The sequence below is a fragment of the Ursus americanus genome, chromosome 24 (assembly GCF_024610735.1).
Source record: "Ursus americanus isolate L20-20 chromosome 24, mUrsAme1.1.p, whole genome shotgun sequence".
Taxonomy (NCBI): domain Eukaryota; kingdom Metazoa; phylum Chordata; class Mammalia; order Carnivora; family Ursidae; genus Ursus; species Ursus americanus.
Genome location: NC_142150.1, coordinates 982,919 through 996,455, shown reverse-complemented (window position 1 = coordinate 996,455; position 13,537 = coordinate 982,919). Strand labels below are relative to the sequence as shown.

Sequence of the window (13,537 nt, the reverse complement as noted above, 5' to 3'; positions counted from 1 at the left end):
AACATATAGCTAAGAAACAACAGTGTACAGGAACCATCTTACAGTGTACAATATCTTTGGTTAATGTGGAATCTGTATCGTAAGTGGTTTGGGTAACGTAACCAAAGTGCCATAAACTTATCTGTAAGAAGCAATAGTGTACGGGAACCCACTTAGCCCTAACATCATCATTCATGAATATGGAAGCATTCACCAAAATCTTCATGGAAGCCTGATGAAAGTGCCAAACACTTATCTCTGAGACACCACACTATACAAGGAAAGACCAACAAACATCATCTTTTACGAGTAAGGAAGAGTTCACCGTAGTGGTATGGAAAGATGAACATTATGCCACATTCTTCTATGCAATAGACAACAGTGTCTAGGAACCGGCCTCCAACTAAAGCACCCTCATGCATAGGTATCCCTTCTCAAAATTGGGTTTGTAGTCCGAGGGTAATGTCAACACCCTTATCTATAGGAAATAATGGTGTCAAGATAATGTCCACCAGTAACATCATCAATTCTGAATAGGGAAGCATGAATCAAAGTGGTTGTGGAAGCATTAGGAAAGGTCTACGTACATATCTGTAAGAAACAACAGTGTATAGGAACTGCCCTCAACTAACATCACCCTCATGATTCTACATCTCTTCAGAAAATAGGGGTGTATGAATCACCAAAGGACCGCATACATATATCTAAGAAACAACAGTGTACAGGAAAGAACCCCTTACAACAGACATCACCATTCACGCATATGGAAACATGAACCAAGGTGGAGGTGGAATCTGAAGGAAAGGACCACATTCCTATCCCTACACAACACCACTTTACAGAATAGCATTAAAAGTCAATATCATTTTTCACGAATATGGAAGCATTAATGAAAAGGTTCTGGAATCTCGAGGACTGTGCCCCATCCTTATTGGTAATAAACCACCGTGTACAGGTAAACACCTTCAACTAACATCAGCCTCCTCAATACTGATCCCTATTCAACATTGGGTGTGTAGGCCTAGGGAAAGGTCCACATACTTATAGTTAAGAAACAACGGTGTCAGGATAATGCCCTTCAAGTCCCATCAGCCTTCCTGAAGTTGGAAGTATGAATCAAGGTGGTTATGGTACCATTAGGTAAGACCTACGAACATATAACTGAGAAACAACAGTGCACAAGAACCATATTACAACGTACAATATCTTTGGTTAATGTGGAATCCGTATCGTAAGTGGTTGTGGCAACATAACGAAAATGCCATAAACTTATCTGTAAGGAACAACAGTGTACGGGAACCGACTTAGCCTTAACATCATCATTCATGAATATGGAAGCATTAACCAACGTGGTCGTGGAAGCCTGATGAAAGTGCCAAACACTTATCTCTGAGACACCACATTATACAAGGAAAGACCAACGAACATCATCTTTCACGCATAAGGAAGCATCACCATAGTGGTATGGAACCATGAACATTGTGCCACATTCTTATATGTAATAGACAACAGATTCCAGGAACCGTCCTCCAACTAAAGCACCCTCATGCATAGGTATCCCTTCTCAAAATTGGGTTTACAGTCCTAGGGAAAAGTCCACACCGGTTTCAATTAAAAGATGAAGAGTATCTCAGCAAGAAGCCTGTCTTCTTGTGAGCCCAGGAAATATTTCCTTTAACCTGTTAACTGCAAAGCTTTTAATAGTTTAAATGGGTAGATAAGGATCTCTGTTTCTGTAAAAATTGATATTCTGATATTTCTAGCACAGGAAAATATTTCTAAATTGACAAAATTGACCCAATTTTCATTTAAGTGAAATAAACACATATGTCCTTGGTGGTTATGATGTAAACATTATTAATGAATCTCTTGTGCAGACTCTGGGACTATAGAGTGGAATAAACAGAACTGGGGAAAATGTCCTGAGAGACGCAGATACAAATAATGTTAACATCAGAAGTAGGCCAGGTATGCAATAATAAGTACCAGATTACAAGGCAAAAGGCAACTTTCTTTTCTTTTATTTCAACATCATTTTAAGTATTTGTAAGATGATAAGGACAATTTTTCTAATTTATTAATCCTGTAAAATGTGTAATGAATGCTTAGTGTAAATATAACTATTCAGGTAATAAAAAAGAAAAAAGGTTTTAATAAAAGAAAAGGCAAAATGATTACTGTTGATAGTTTTCAGAAATACCTCCCAGTTTTATGATTCTTCTGTTTTTATATTTGGTGGGCCTTTCCATTTCAATTTTTATTATTAATTAATTGATTATTTTTTGTATATATGTTTCTGAGTTTTTATCCTGATTTATTAGGAATAATTGGCAGATAAAATTGTATGTAATGATCTAATGATGATTTAATGCACATAAACATTGTGAGATGAAAACCACAATCAAGTTATTAACGTATCCATCACTTTATAAGTATATAATTTTTTATTTTGTGGTGAGAATGCTTAAGATCTCTCAGCAAATTTCAAGTATATAGTATGGTATTATAATTATTATCCATACTGTACTTAGATCCTCACAACTTGTTCATCTCCTTTAAAATAATTATTTTGAATTCTATTTCGTATAACTCATAGATTTCCACTTGTTTGGTCTCAGTTGCTGGAAAAATATTGTGTTTCCCTGATGGTGTCATATTACTTTGCCTTTTCATGTTTCTATGAAACATCATGGCTTTGCAGTGATGTCTACAAATTTGAGGGAGCAGTTGCCTCTTGCAGCCTTTTCAAACTGGCTTTGGTGGGAAAAGACTTGCATCTGCAAAGGAGTGTGAAGCTGCCCGCTAGGTGGGGTGCAGTGTTTCCACTTCCAGGGAGGGGGCAGTAGTGCCTCAGTGGGCGGGGCATAGAGCAGTGCAGTCTAGTCATAGCTGCATTTTAGGTCCCAGGGTGTGGAGTGCAGAACGGTGACAGCCTAGCCTTAATGGTGTTGGATCAAAGTTGTGACCGAGGACCCAGCAGGCAGGGTGCATGGTGCAGAAAGGAGGAAGGACCTGGTGAAATCCCCTTAAAAGGGATTAATTAATGACAGACCTTCAGAGAAACATGTTTTCAAAGAGTAAGATGAAAAGAAGCTCCATTATTAGGATGTCACTAAAGAATTACCAGTGAAATATCAATGGTAATGTGTGAGAAAGCCACTTTAGCTCAACATGCACGTCTGAAAACGCTCATTCAGATTTATTCAATTTATCCTAGCTTGTAAGAGTTCCAAATGTAGTGAGGACTGTGATTGAGAATGGCAAATCTTTGTACAGGGGGCTAAATTTACTTCCTCATGTAAGCTTAGGGGATCTGCAAGAGCTTGAGGGACCACATCCATGTGCACAATCCCTTCTAGAGCATCTTGAATCTATTCCTTCTGATACAGTTACATGATTTACTCCTACCAATGTACATAAAGGGTCAAGAAGAACAAAACATTATATAGACGTATTATATTCCATAATGCCTGCAATGCAATGGGCTCCCTGGAAATAGGAAAGGGCAGTTTAAACACTAGTTATTCCAAAAATGTGGTTGACAAAAGTCTGGAATTTTATTTAAATAATTGTCTTCTCACAGTGAGGATGAGAATAAATAATATGGGCACTGGGAAGGTTTATAGGACCAGGAGAGGTGAAAGAGGTGTGGGTAGTAGCAGAAAGTCACAGCTTTGTGTATATAATTTTTAGTACTGTTTTCCTCATATGGTTGTTCTGGCCTGGATTTGAATTTATGGGTGTCTGAGGAGCAGGATGCCAAGAGTCAAGACAGAACATTCACACTCTTAAATTTAATAGTTACTTCTAAGGATACATTAGTATGGGTCATAATTTCACCCATTTAGCTAAAATAGAGGTAACTGTATGTGGTCCCCTTACCTAATACTTTACCTGTCAAATCTGGTGACAACTGAGTTGAGGTGGGGCAGAGGAGAAGCTTTATCAAATTTGCTGTGACTGCCTGTCTTTGGATGGAGACTATAGCTGAGATGGAAAATCAACTGCATTTATCACCAATGTGAAGCTTACAAAGTCATTTAAATCTGGCATCTGGCTGGTAGGTGGGAAAAGAAAGGGATGGTGAATAACATATTACATGTTTTATAGGTCAGGTCTAGAAATGGTGCACATCACTTCCACAGCCTTTCTGTTAAGTATAACATAGGCTACACAGTCACACCTAACAGTATACAAATATGGCAAAAAGAAAAAAAATGTGTTGTACTGTGTTTTCAGGGATAACAACCAACATATTTGGCAAACATCAGTTGCTGTCAGACACTAAGAGTAAATACCCCAGAGTTTAGTTTTCGTGAAGAATAAAAAATGGAAGAGGGTTCGCACAGTAAGCTGTTTAAAAAGAAAGTGGGAGGGGCGCCTGGGTGGCACAGCGGTTAAGCATCTGCCTTCGGCTCAGGGTGTGATCCCGGCGTTATGGGATTGAGCCCCACATCAGGCTCCTCTGCTATGAGCCTGCTTCTTCCTCTCCCACTCCCCCTGCTTGTGTTCCCTCTCTTGCTGGCTGTCTCTGTCGAATAAATAAATAAAATCTTTAAAAAAAAAAAAGAAAGTGGGAATGTCTGTATGACTGTGGAATAAATGATATAGAGACAAATAGTATTAGAAGGTCATGTTTGTGCCTCTTCATCCTTTCAGTTGGATGCATTGACTCATTTCTCCTTTACATCTTTGAGAGCAATGCAATTTTTTTAATTGAGTCATGAAAAGCTTGCCTGACTTGCTTGTTTCTCAGTGTGTAAATAAAGGGATTCAACATGGGTGAGATAGAAGCAATAAGGAGTGAAATCCCTTTATTAATAGCTACTTCATCCTTGGCTGAAGGTTTGACATAAATGAAGATGCAGCCACCATACGTAATGGAAACAACGATCATGTGGGAGGAACAAGTGGAAAAGGCCTTTTTCCTTTGCTGGGCAGAGGGAAACCGTAGAATGGTCCCAATGATGTAAATGTAGGAAAGAGCTACACACGTGAGGGTGACGATGAAGGTCAACACAGCACAGACTATAACCATCTGTTCTATCAACCATGTGTCTGAGCAAGAGATCTTCAGGATAGGAGATGCGTCACAGCAAAAATGATCAATGATGTTTGAATCACAGAATTCCAGGCCCAAACCTAGACTCATTGGTGGGAGAATGATGATGAGTGCTGCTACCCAACAGAAGAGGATGAAGTTCCTGCAGACTCTGCTGCTCATGATGATGGTGTAACGCAGGGGTTTGCAGATGGCCACATAGCGATCATAGGACATGGTGGCCAGGAGAAAAAATTCTGTTACTGCAAAGAGGTCTGTAAACAGCAATTGACTGGCACAAGCATTATAGGTAATGGACTTGTCCCCAGATGATATGCTGTATAAGAATCTGGGGACACAAGCAGTTGTGAATGAAATTTCTAGGAAGGAGAAATTTTGGAGGAAAAGATACATCGGTGTTTTAAGGTGGGAATCAATCAGAGTGAGGATGATGATGGTTAGGTTGCCAGATACACTGAACATGTAGGAAAGAAACAGAAAGATAAAAAGCAAAATTTTCAATTGAGGGTCCTCTGTCAGTCCCAGCAAGATGAACGTTATTGATGTTTGGTTTCTCATCCTTGACTACTGTTTTTTGCCCAGTCTGCTTGAAACAATAGAGAAAATTATATGAAGAACTCCAAAGTCCTGGTCACTGTCTAACCTCAAGAGAAGTAAATCTGAGAGTGATTCCTATACACTGGTTAGTTGAGAAGTGAGTGCACGTAACACAGACAATGTTTGATTACCTCTTTGTGTCAAACAAACCGAGTCTTCACATTTGAATCACATACTTTCTATTGCTGCTTCTAATAAATCTACAGCTTAGGTAAACTTGGTGTCAGTTCAATGTATTATCTTATAAACATATTTGAATAAAAAATCCTGTCCATAAATTGCTTTTGAATCAACAATTCTGCCCTCCCCAAATTTTCTATCTGCAGACATGGTTCTAGCAGAGAAGACTTTGAAGAAAAACTAACAATGGTCTTTGGCAAGATAATCCCAGTATTAAAGTTTACATGAGTATTAATTATTAAACAGGCAATGTATACTTATTGCATAGCTTATGCTGTGTCAGCTTATTTAGACCATTGTCTTGGAAGTGTGTTTAAGACATTTTTAATTGGTATATGCAAATAATGAATCATGGAATATTGCATCAAAAACTGGGCATGTACTGTATTGTGACTAATTTAACAAAATAAAAATCATAAAAAAAGATATTTTTAATTGGGAAACAAAATACATTTTTATTGGCTATGTTTTCTTAAAGATTCATTTTAATGTGTTAACAACCCAATTTTTTTCTGGTTTCACCATAGAAATTTTACTTTAAAGGTACACATTTAGCATTGTAATATTTACCTTTGGCTGTATTTTGTTTCTATTTTAGAATAGATTTTGATGATTTTGGGGTATCCTTGTGCTAGGAAGAGTTTCTCCCCAGCTTGCAAGCTGAGGTGTGGGATTGTATTGTCTCATTCAGTACTTTCTTCTAGATTTCTTCAGCAGTGAAAGCCCTCTTATACTCTAACTAACTGCTACTGTTCTTGAGAACCTTCCCCTCTTTTCCCATCAAAGGGTTCTCAGTAAAAGCAAATTCTTGATATTAAAATTCTAAAATAAATTTCTGTTGTTTCTAAACACGTTTGACAATAACATATCGCTCCTTGTATGTATTGCATAGCAATGTGTCGGATTTAAAATTTATTACAGAGAAGTAAGGGAACATTAGGAGTATGTTTATAGAGTTGAAGAGGCACATCCTTGCTTTTTTGTTTGTTTTTGGCTAGCCTTGTTTCAGTTTGAAATATAAGCAACCACCTTATTATAAATGACATTTAGCAATATCAGGTGGAAGAAGTTTTAGCCATTTCTGAATTATACTTCCATATTTTCACTTAAAGTTCACTACATAGTAATTGTCTCCTCTGTCCTATTTACCATTTGTACATCAACTCCTCTGATTTTTGCACCATTTAAATTACACTAGCCAAGGTCACCCACCACCAGCCTCCCTCTTGTTTCACTCATTAAATAAAATTCAGTCTTCATTTACCTCAAACACTGTGGCATATGAGACTATAAACTGCTAATTTATGAAAGTCTTTACAGCTTCATTCCCACTATTTCACTTTTCCTTGAATTTCTTCCTACTGCTTTGTCTATTCTTTTTCGTTCTCTTTCGTGGTTTTTCTTTTTCTAATCCCTGTGGTTATTTATGCATCTGAAATCTCTTCTCTAGAAAATACTTTCTTTTGCTCTCTCTTATGAATGAGGTGATTCTTATAAGTAAGGTGGCTTCGAATAGGCTGGTAATTCCGAAATTTACATCTGCAGGAAAAATACGTCTTACGGTGTTCTGATTTCAACATTCAGCGTATTCTTGGGCGTCGAGATCAGACTTAGAAGGTTTGAATGTACACTTTCCCTTTTTCCTTTCTGAGTGTCTTTGAGCAATTTGCTTAACTTCTTTATCTTGTGCTTTTTTTCATGTGCAAAATTCAGCTAAATTAATATTTACGTCTTAGGGTTATACTGATAAATTTAGATAATATAGATAAATATATAGAGGTGCATTTGGAATATGGTGAATACTCATTAACTACACTGAGCATTCTTATTTTGTTATCTTCTTATTTCTTTTTGAGAGTCCTGTAGATGTGCACATTTCAGGATTTTAAGTGTGCCTCTCACTATTGCATATCCTTCCCGTCAACCCTAAGTCTCATATAAGGACATTCTTTATTGTTCCTTTTACTTTACTCCCATTTTATCACTAGGTCTTGCCATTCTGGTTCTGTTCTTAATTTGTTACTTTTACTTTCGCACTCACAGTTCTGATTTTATTCTGGGTGTCTTATCTCATAGCTAAAATATTGGAAAGGCATATTAACATACACTTAACATATGTCTTTGCTTCTCCATCAATATTTTAAAATCAATGCAATCAGAATAATTTTTTAAAAACCCCAGATGTGATTAATTCTCCCTTATGTGTTGTGGGAAAATGTTTCTGAAGTGTTATTAACTAACATTCATCGCATCCTGGATGTTTCGTTAAAACTCTTGATCTATCCCTCAGTTACATGAAAGTTAATTCATTTTGGCTTTAAGTAAGAATTGGGAAGAGTAGAAGAAGGAATATATTTATGGATTTTAAGTTTCAAATGCATCAAGCATTTAGATTAATGGAATATTTTCAGGCAATAAATATTTTATTCAGAGTAATGAGTAAGGAGAAGTCTTTCATCCTTAGAGAATTTATGAAATTTGTTTAGCAGGGGATAAGAGAGTTGGGGGCTAGTTTAGAGAATTTGATGGCTCTGAATGAGATCTCTATGTTTGAGGCCCTCTGCTATCTTCCAGTGATAGGGAGCCAGAATAACAGAAGGAAAGAAAATGACATAGACTTCTGCAGTTTTTTTTTCCTTGTAGAGATCGAAGGAGGAAAATAATAGGAAATAATTAGTTGCTCCTTGAACAGAGGCTAAAAGAGCTTAGAAAGTCACATAGTTTTCCCATTCTCAAGACTGGTGTAGAATTAGAAGAAAGGTGTTCTCATGCCTAATGGTGGCAGGAAACTAAAAAAGAACCTTTGGTACTTCATAGATTTTCCTGTATTGCAATTTGCTGCAGAAATGGTGAAAGTGTCTTAAAGCTTATACGGAGAATCACTGGACCGTAAGAGTAATCTGGGAAGGGAAACAAGAGGTCGATCCCACAGCAGTAGAGCATAGAAGAGGTATTTGAGGAGCCGAAGAGATGATGCATTATTTTGGTAACGCAAGCTCTGGTGGGTGCTGGTATTTCTTTACCTGTTAATATCAGAACTGTGCAAATGTACCAGAATTAAGGTGAAGCTGGGTTGAGGGCAGCAACAGATAGATGGTAATGAGTCATGAGAATGAGGTAGGTGTTGGAGTTAAGTAGAGAGGGATGACACTGATATTAAGTTGAATTAAAAAATAAACTTTGATTTATGGTTTTCGGGGTTTGTAAATGGAATTTTTGTGACTCAAGCAGTAATTTTAATGCTTTCCACTACTCCCTTTTCCCTTCGTTATAAAATTTAAGTTTCTTAGTGAGTATATGGAGATCTTTCTAATATTTCCAGTACTACTTCAAACAATTGACCGAATTTCTTGTTCTATTCTCCTAGTGTGCTTACACTGGCTGTTATCTTACCATCTAGTATGCATATACCCTTATGATATACAGGGGAACATTACTCAGGCTTAAAAAGAACGAAATCTTGCCAGCTGTAGCAATACGGATGGATCCACAGGATATAATGCTAAATGAAATAAGTCAGTCACAGAAAGGCAAATACCACATGATTTCACTCATCTGTGGAATTTAAGAAACAAGAAATGAAAGAACAAAGAATAAAAAAAACAAAGAAGAAACAGACTCTTATATAGGGAGTCTAAACTGGTGGTCACCAGAGTGGAGGTGGGTGGAGACCGGGTAAAATAGATAAAGGGTATAAGGGTACACTTACCTTGATGAGCACCGAGTCCTGTATAGAACTGTTGAATCCTTATATTGTACACCTGAAACTAATATAACACTGTTAATTGTACTTCAATAAGGAAAGGAAAAAAAGAGATAGTATCTCATAGTGATAAAGAATACAGTCTATAGAGTCAGGGTGCTGGTTTCACGTCTCCTGATTCAATTTGCTTCAGTTATGTACTAGCAGTTCCCATAAAAGGCCATGCTTAAAATTATCTCTGGAAATTCTCAGATGCTGATCCCGTTGATTTTAGTGATTTCTATAGTTGCAGCCTCTACCCTCCCTATCCGTCTTTCAAGTCTTGGTTTAGGTATAAATTTCACTAGGAATCTATATTCCTTAAGATAGAAGTAGCTTTTCCTCTTAATATTCCCATTGTAGTCTATGACCAGTCTTATGATAGCTCTTGTGACTAACTTGTCAAACAGTGTTGACAAATTTTATGTTGAACATTATGGAGAGAAAAAGAGTGTGAGAGACTGGGAGCCAGCATGCATGTAAGCGTGTGGTGAGCAGCAAAGGGAAAGGGAGAGAGAGAATCTCAAGCAGGCTGCATGCTCAGCAAGAGCCAAGGAGGGACCCAATCTCACCACACTGAGATCATGACCTGAGCCAAAATCAAAGATCAGACACTTAACTGACTGAGCCATCCAGGCACTCCTTTCCTGAATTTTTTATGAAGCTTGTGAATTTTGGTGCCTCTGATAACCCGTTCAGTGTTGTATAAAGAAATACTAAGGGCAGAGTTCAGAGACTCTGCAGTTTTGGACATGAGGCAATACGTATTTCACATTTCTTTCTCAACTACCATTAGGTAATTAATTATATGGGCAGCTATTTCCTTTTGTAAATAAAGAGTCTGTGTCTTTTTTCCCCCCTTCAGTCCAAAAAAGAAAAGGATATGAATGGTTTCACTTATTTCTAGCCATCTGAACTCAACAAGAAACCTAGAAGTGTGCTTTTCTAAGGTCTGGTGAATTGAAGCATGTTAATTCTATCAAGACAGTAACATGTAACAGCATCAGAGTCCTATGGATAGGAAATTACCTTGGATTGTAGGCCTCTCTGCAGAAAAGGAGCACTGATCTATGCTCAGGGGAAGAAATCATTAACTGATAACCAGGTACCCTTTTAGACAGGCTCATGTAGGAATTGACCCTTCTCAACCCAATTGAGAAAATTCTAAAGCTCTCGGTGCTTCATTGTGGCATCCTAACTCAGAGCGCTGTCCCAGGTGCCCAAACTCTGCTTTCTTTCTGATCACCAACACTTACCTTCTGTGATCCTGGAATATTTAGTGAATGTTCTGGTAAACCAGTCTAATTCAGGTGTATTTTCAATTTAGTATAGTGCAAGGAATATTTGTGTTTATAATTAGCTCACTGTTTGCTAACAAGCACATTGCTAATAACCTGGCACTCTGATGAAGGCACAGGTACATGTTGGTGTAAATATATACTGATTGATAAGTGTCATGTTGTGGGGCAGGTCATTTCTGTTTGTCCCTCCTATTTCTATGACTACTCATGAATCAATTCAAAACGTATTTATTGAGAACCTATGATTGGTATTGCTATAGATACTAAGGATGAAAAGAGTGAACAGGTTCTGGACCCATCTCTACTGATACGTGTATTAAATATGTGCAGTGAGTCCAATCCATTAACATTTATTTTTTCTAAAAGAAAATAACATTTTAAATAATAATTTGCTTTTTTGGAGATATCAAAGTTAATTTATTTCCATCTCATATTTAAAAAGATCAGTCTGAGATTTTGCAGAGAACAAGGAACCAGACTGTTGAATGAAGAAAGAAACTGAAATTACCAAATAAGAATATACTTACTTACTCTTCTGGCTTTAGGTGACTGTGTAATCCTGATGGTCCCAACAATGAAACTGGAAGTGTAAGTGGAGTCAAATATGCACACAAATGCCCCTCTCACGGACACATACACACTCATGGACAGTTTTTTACTGCAGATAGTGTTTGTTCTCTGAGTTACCAACAAACTCTCATTAAATATTCTATTCTGCTTTAAACCAAGGGAAAAAAATTCTTATATAGCAAACCTGAAAAAAAAACCTGTAATTTATTTTAAATGATAATCAATCTAAGGTGAGTTTTAGAAGATTTTGACAGATGATTTCTGATTGCTCTGGGCAAAGATAGAATTTTACACGGTGAAGTTACATGAGTGCTTTATTATTTCAGACTGTTATGGATGTGCAGGAGCTCTCTCTGTGGATAAAGAGTGGGTCCTCTGTGACCGAAGTTTGAACACGACTAATGACTCTAATATGCAGTGCATTTTGGCAAGATCCATAATAGAGGCAGCAGTGGGAATCATGTCCTTGGAGACAATAAGGTGCAACCATTTTATTAGATGCATTGCAAGGGCAAAACAATAATTTTCTGATGAAAAGAAATTTCTGGCTACTCTTCAACCCATAGATAAGAAAATATTAACAAAAGGCAACAAAATTGTTTTAGGTCTGTACTTTCAGTGGAAAAATGTGTAAATATACTTGAAAGTAGTATACATTCAATCAATTTCTGTCAATGCTTTTCCATGATAAAAATATAGATTTGCATCACAATTTTTTTCTGCATTGTACTCTTTATGGACAAGCCATTATTTGCTAAAGCTTCCCATATTTAACTATTTTAAATTCTAAATAAAAATTTTATTTTTTATGAATACCATTTCTTTAGTATAAATCATTAGAAGAGGAATTTGTGAGGTAAAGACCAGATTATATATATATATATATATTTAAAATTAATTAATTAATTTTTTTAGTGTTCAAGGATTTATAGTTGCATATAACACCCGGTGCTCATCACAACAGAAGTGTATTGCCATACTTTGCTTCCAATGTGTAATGACACATAATATTCACAAAAGTGTTTGGGTCCCTTGCCATTGTTGGGATTGTGAAGGAATCCCATCCAATTCCTTGCTTGGTTTCTGAGTCAGAGAGAGAAAGTAGGCAAGTAAATAAATATTAAAATTCCAGTTTTATTGTAGATACAAGTACTGAAATGTTGGTTTTGAACATCGCAATAAGAAAACTTGAGTTAGTCATCTCTGTCAGATAGGCAGTACTGGATCCAAATCTACCCCACATACCAGGGGGTACCTTTTATTGAATGACTTCAAGCAGTTTCAAATCTAGTTGTAGAAAAGACATTAAAGAGGGAAGGGAATAGGATAGATCTAACATACCCAGATCCTTGTTCAAAATCTACCTGTCGGGGTGCCTGGGTGGCACAGTGGTTAAGCGTCTGCCTTCGGCTCAGGGCGTGATCCCAGCGTTATGGGATGGAGCCCCACATCAGGCTCCTCTGCTATGAGCCTGCTTCTTCCTCTCCCACTCCCCCTGCTTGTGTTCCCTCTCTCACTGGTTGTCTCTATCTCTGTCAAATAAATGAATAAAATCTTTAAAAAAAAATCTACCTGTCATGGGTACAGAGTTTCAGTTTGGGAAGATGGAAGAAGTAGTGTAGCTAGAAAGTGGTGATGGCTGGACAGCAATGTAAATATACCTAATACCACTGAAGAGTATGTACAGTTAAAATTTTTTAAATGCTAAATTCTGTGATATATGCATTTTACCACAATAAAAAGAAGGGGGAAAAAAAGAAAAGTTAGAAAGATAAAATCAAAACAAAACAAAAACCCCAAAGCCCCCAAATCTACCTATCAGATAAGTCTTTTCAACACCAGTGGAAGGAGAGATAGGAGAGGGGCAGGAGAATTGCACAAATGAGTTATTGAAAAAATCTTCAAACCTTAGAAATAAAGTAGGAGAATGACTGCCTATCTTTACAATGTCATTATTTTACAAGTTCATCCAAAAATTATTTAATTACTCAGGAAAATACGCAGGAATTTGACTTTGTTATTTACTTTTTGCTTAAAGTCCACACACCTTGAATTGACACATTAACTGTAGATTTCTGTTCAGTAGAAAAGATATCCTAAAGACTA

General features: G+C 37.0%; 1 protein-coding gene across 2 annotated transcripts; it reads right to left on the bottom strand.

Moving 5' to 3' along the window:
* Nucleotides 1–4,663: 4,663 nt before the first annotated feature.
* On the bottom strand, nucleotides 4,664–10,290 carry LOC148107830 (olfactory receptor 6C2-like). 2 transcript variants are annotated; one of them, XM_087855223.1, is made up of 2 exons: nucleotides 10,251–10,290; nucleotides 4,664–5,622 (listed from the first exon to the last, which is right to left on the bottom strand). In XM_087855223.1, the coding sequence occupies exon 2, from the start codon at nucleotides 5,597–5,599 to the stop codon at nucleotides 4,664–4,666; it is 936 nt and encodes a 311-aa protein (XP_087711349.1). In that variant the 5' UTR covers nucleotides 5,600–5,622; nucleotides 10,251–10,290. The 2 variants fall into 2 exon arrangements, with proteins under 2 accessions (XP_087711349.1, XP_087711351.1); XM_087855225.1 differs by lacking the exon at nucleotides 10,251–10,290 and adding an exon at nucleotides 7,118–7,133 and having other exon boundaries at nucleotides 4,664–5,634.
* Nucleotides 10,291–13,537: the final 3,247 nt, after the last annotated feature.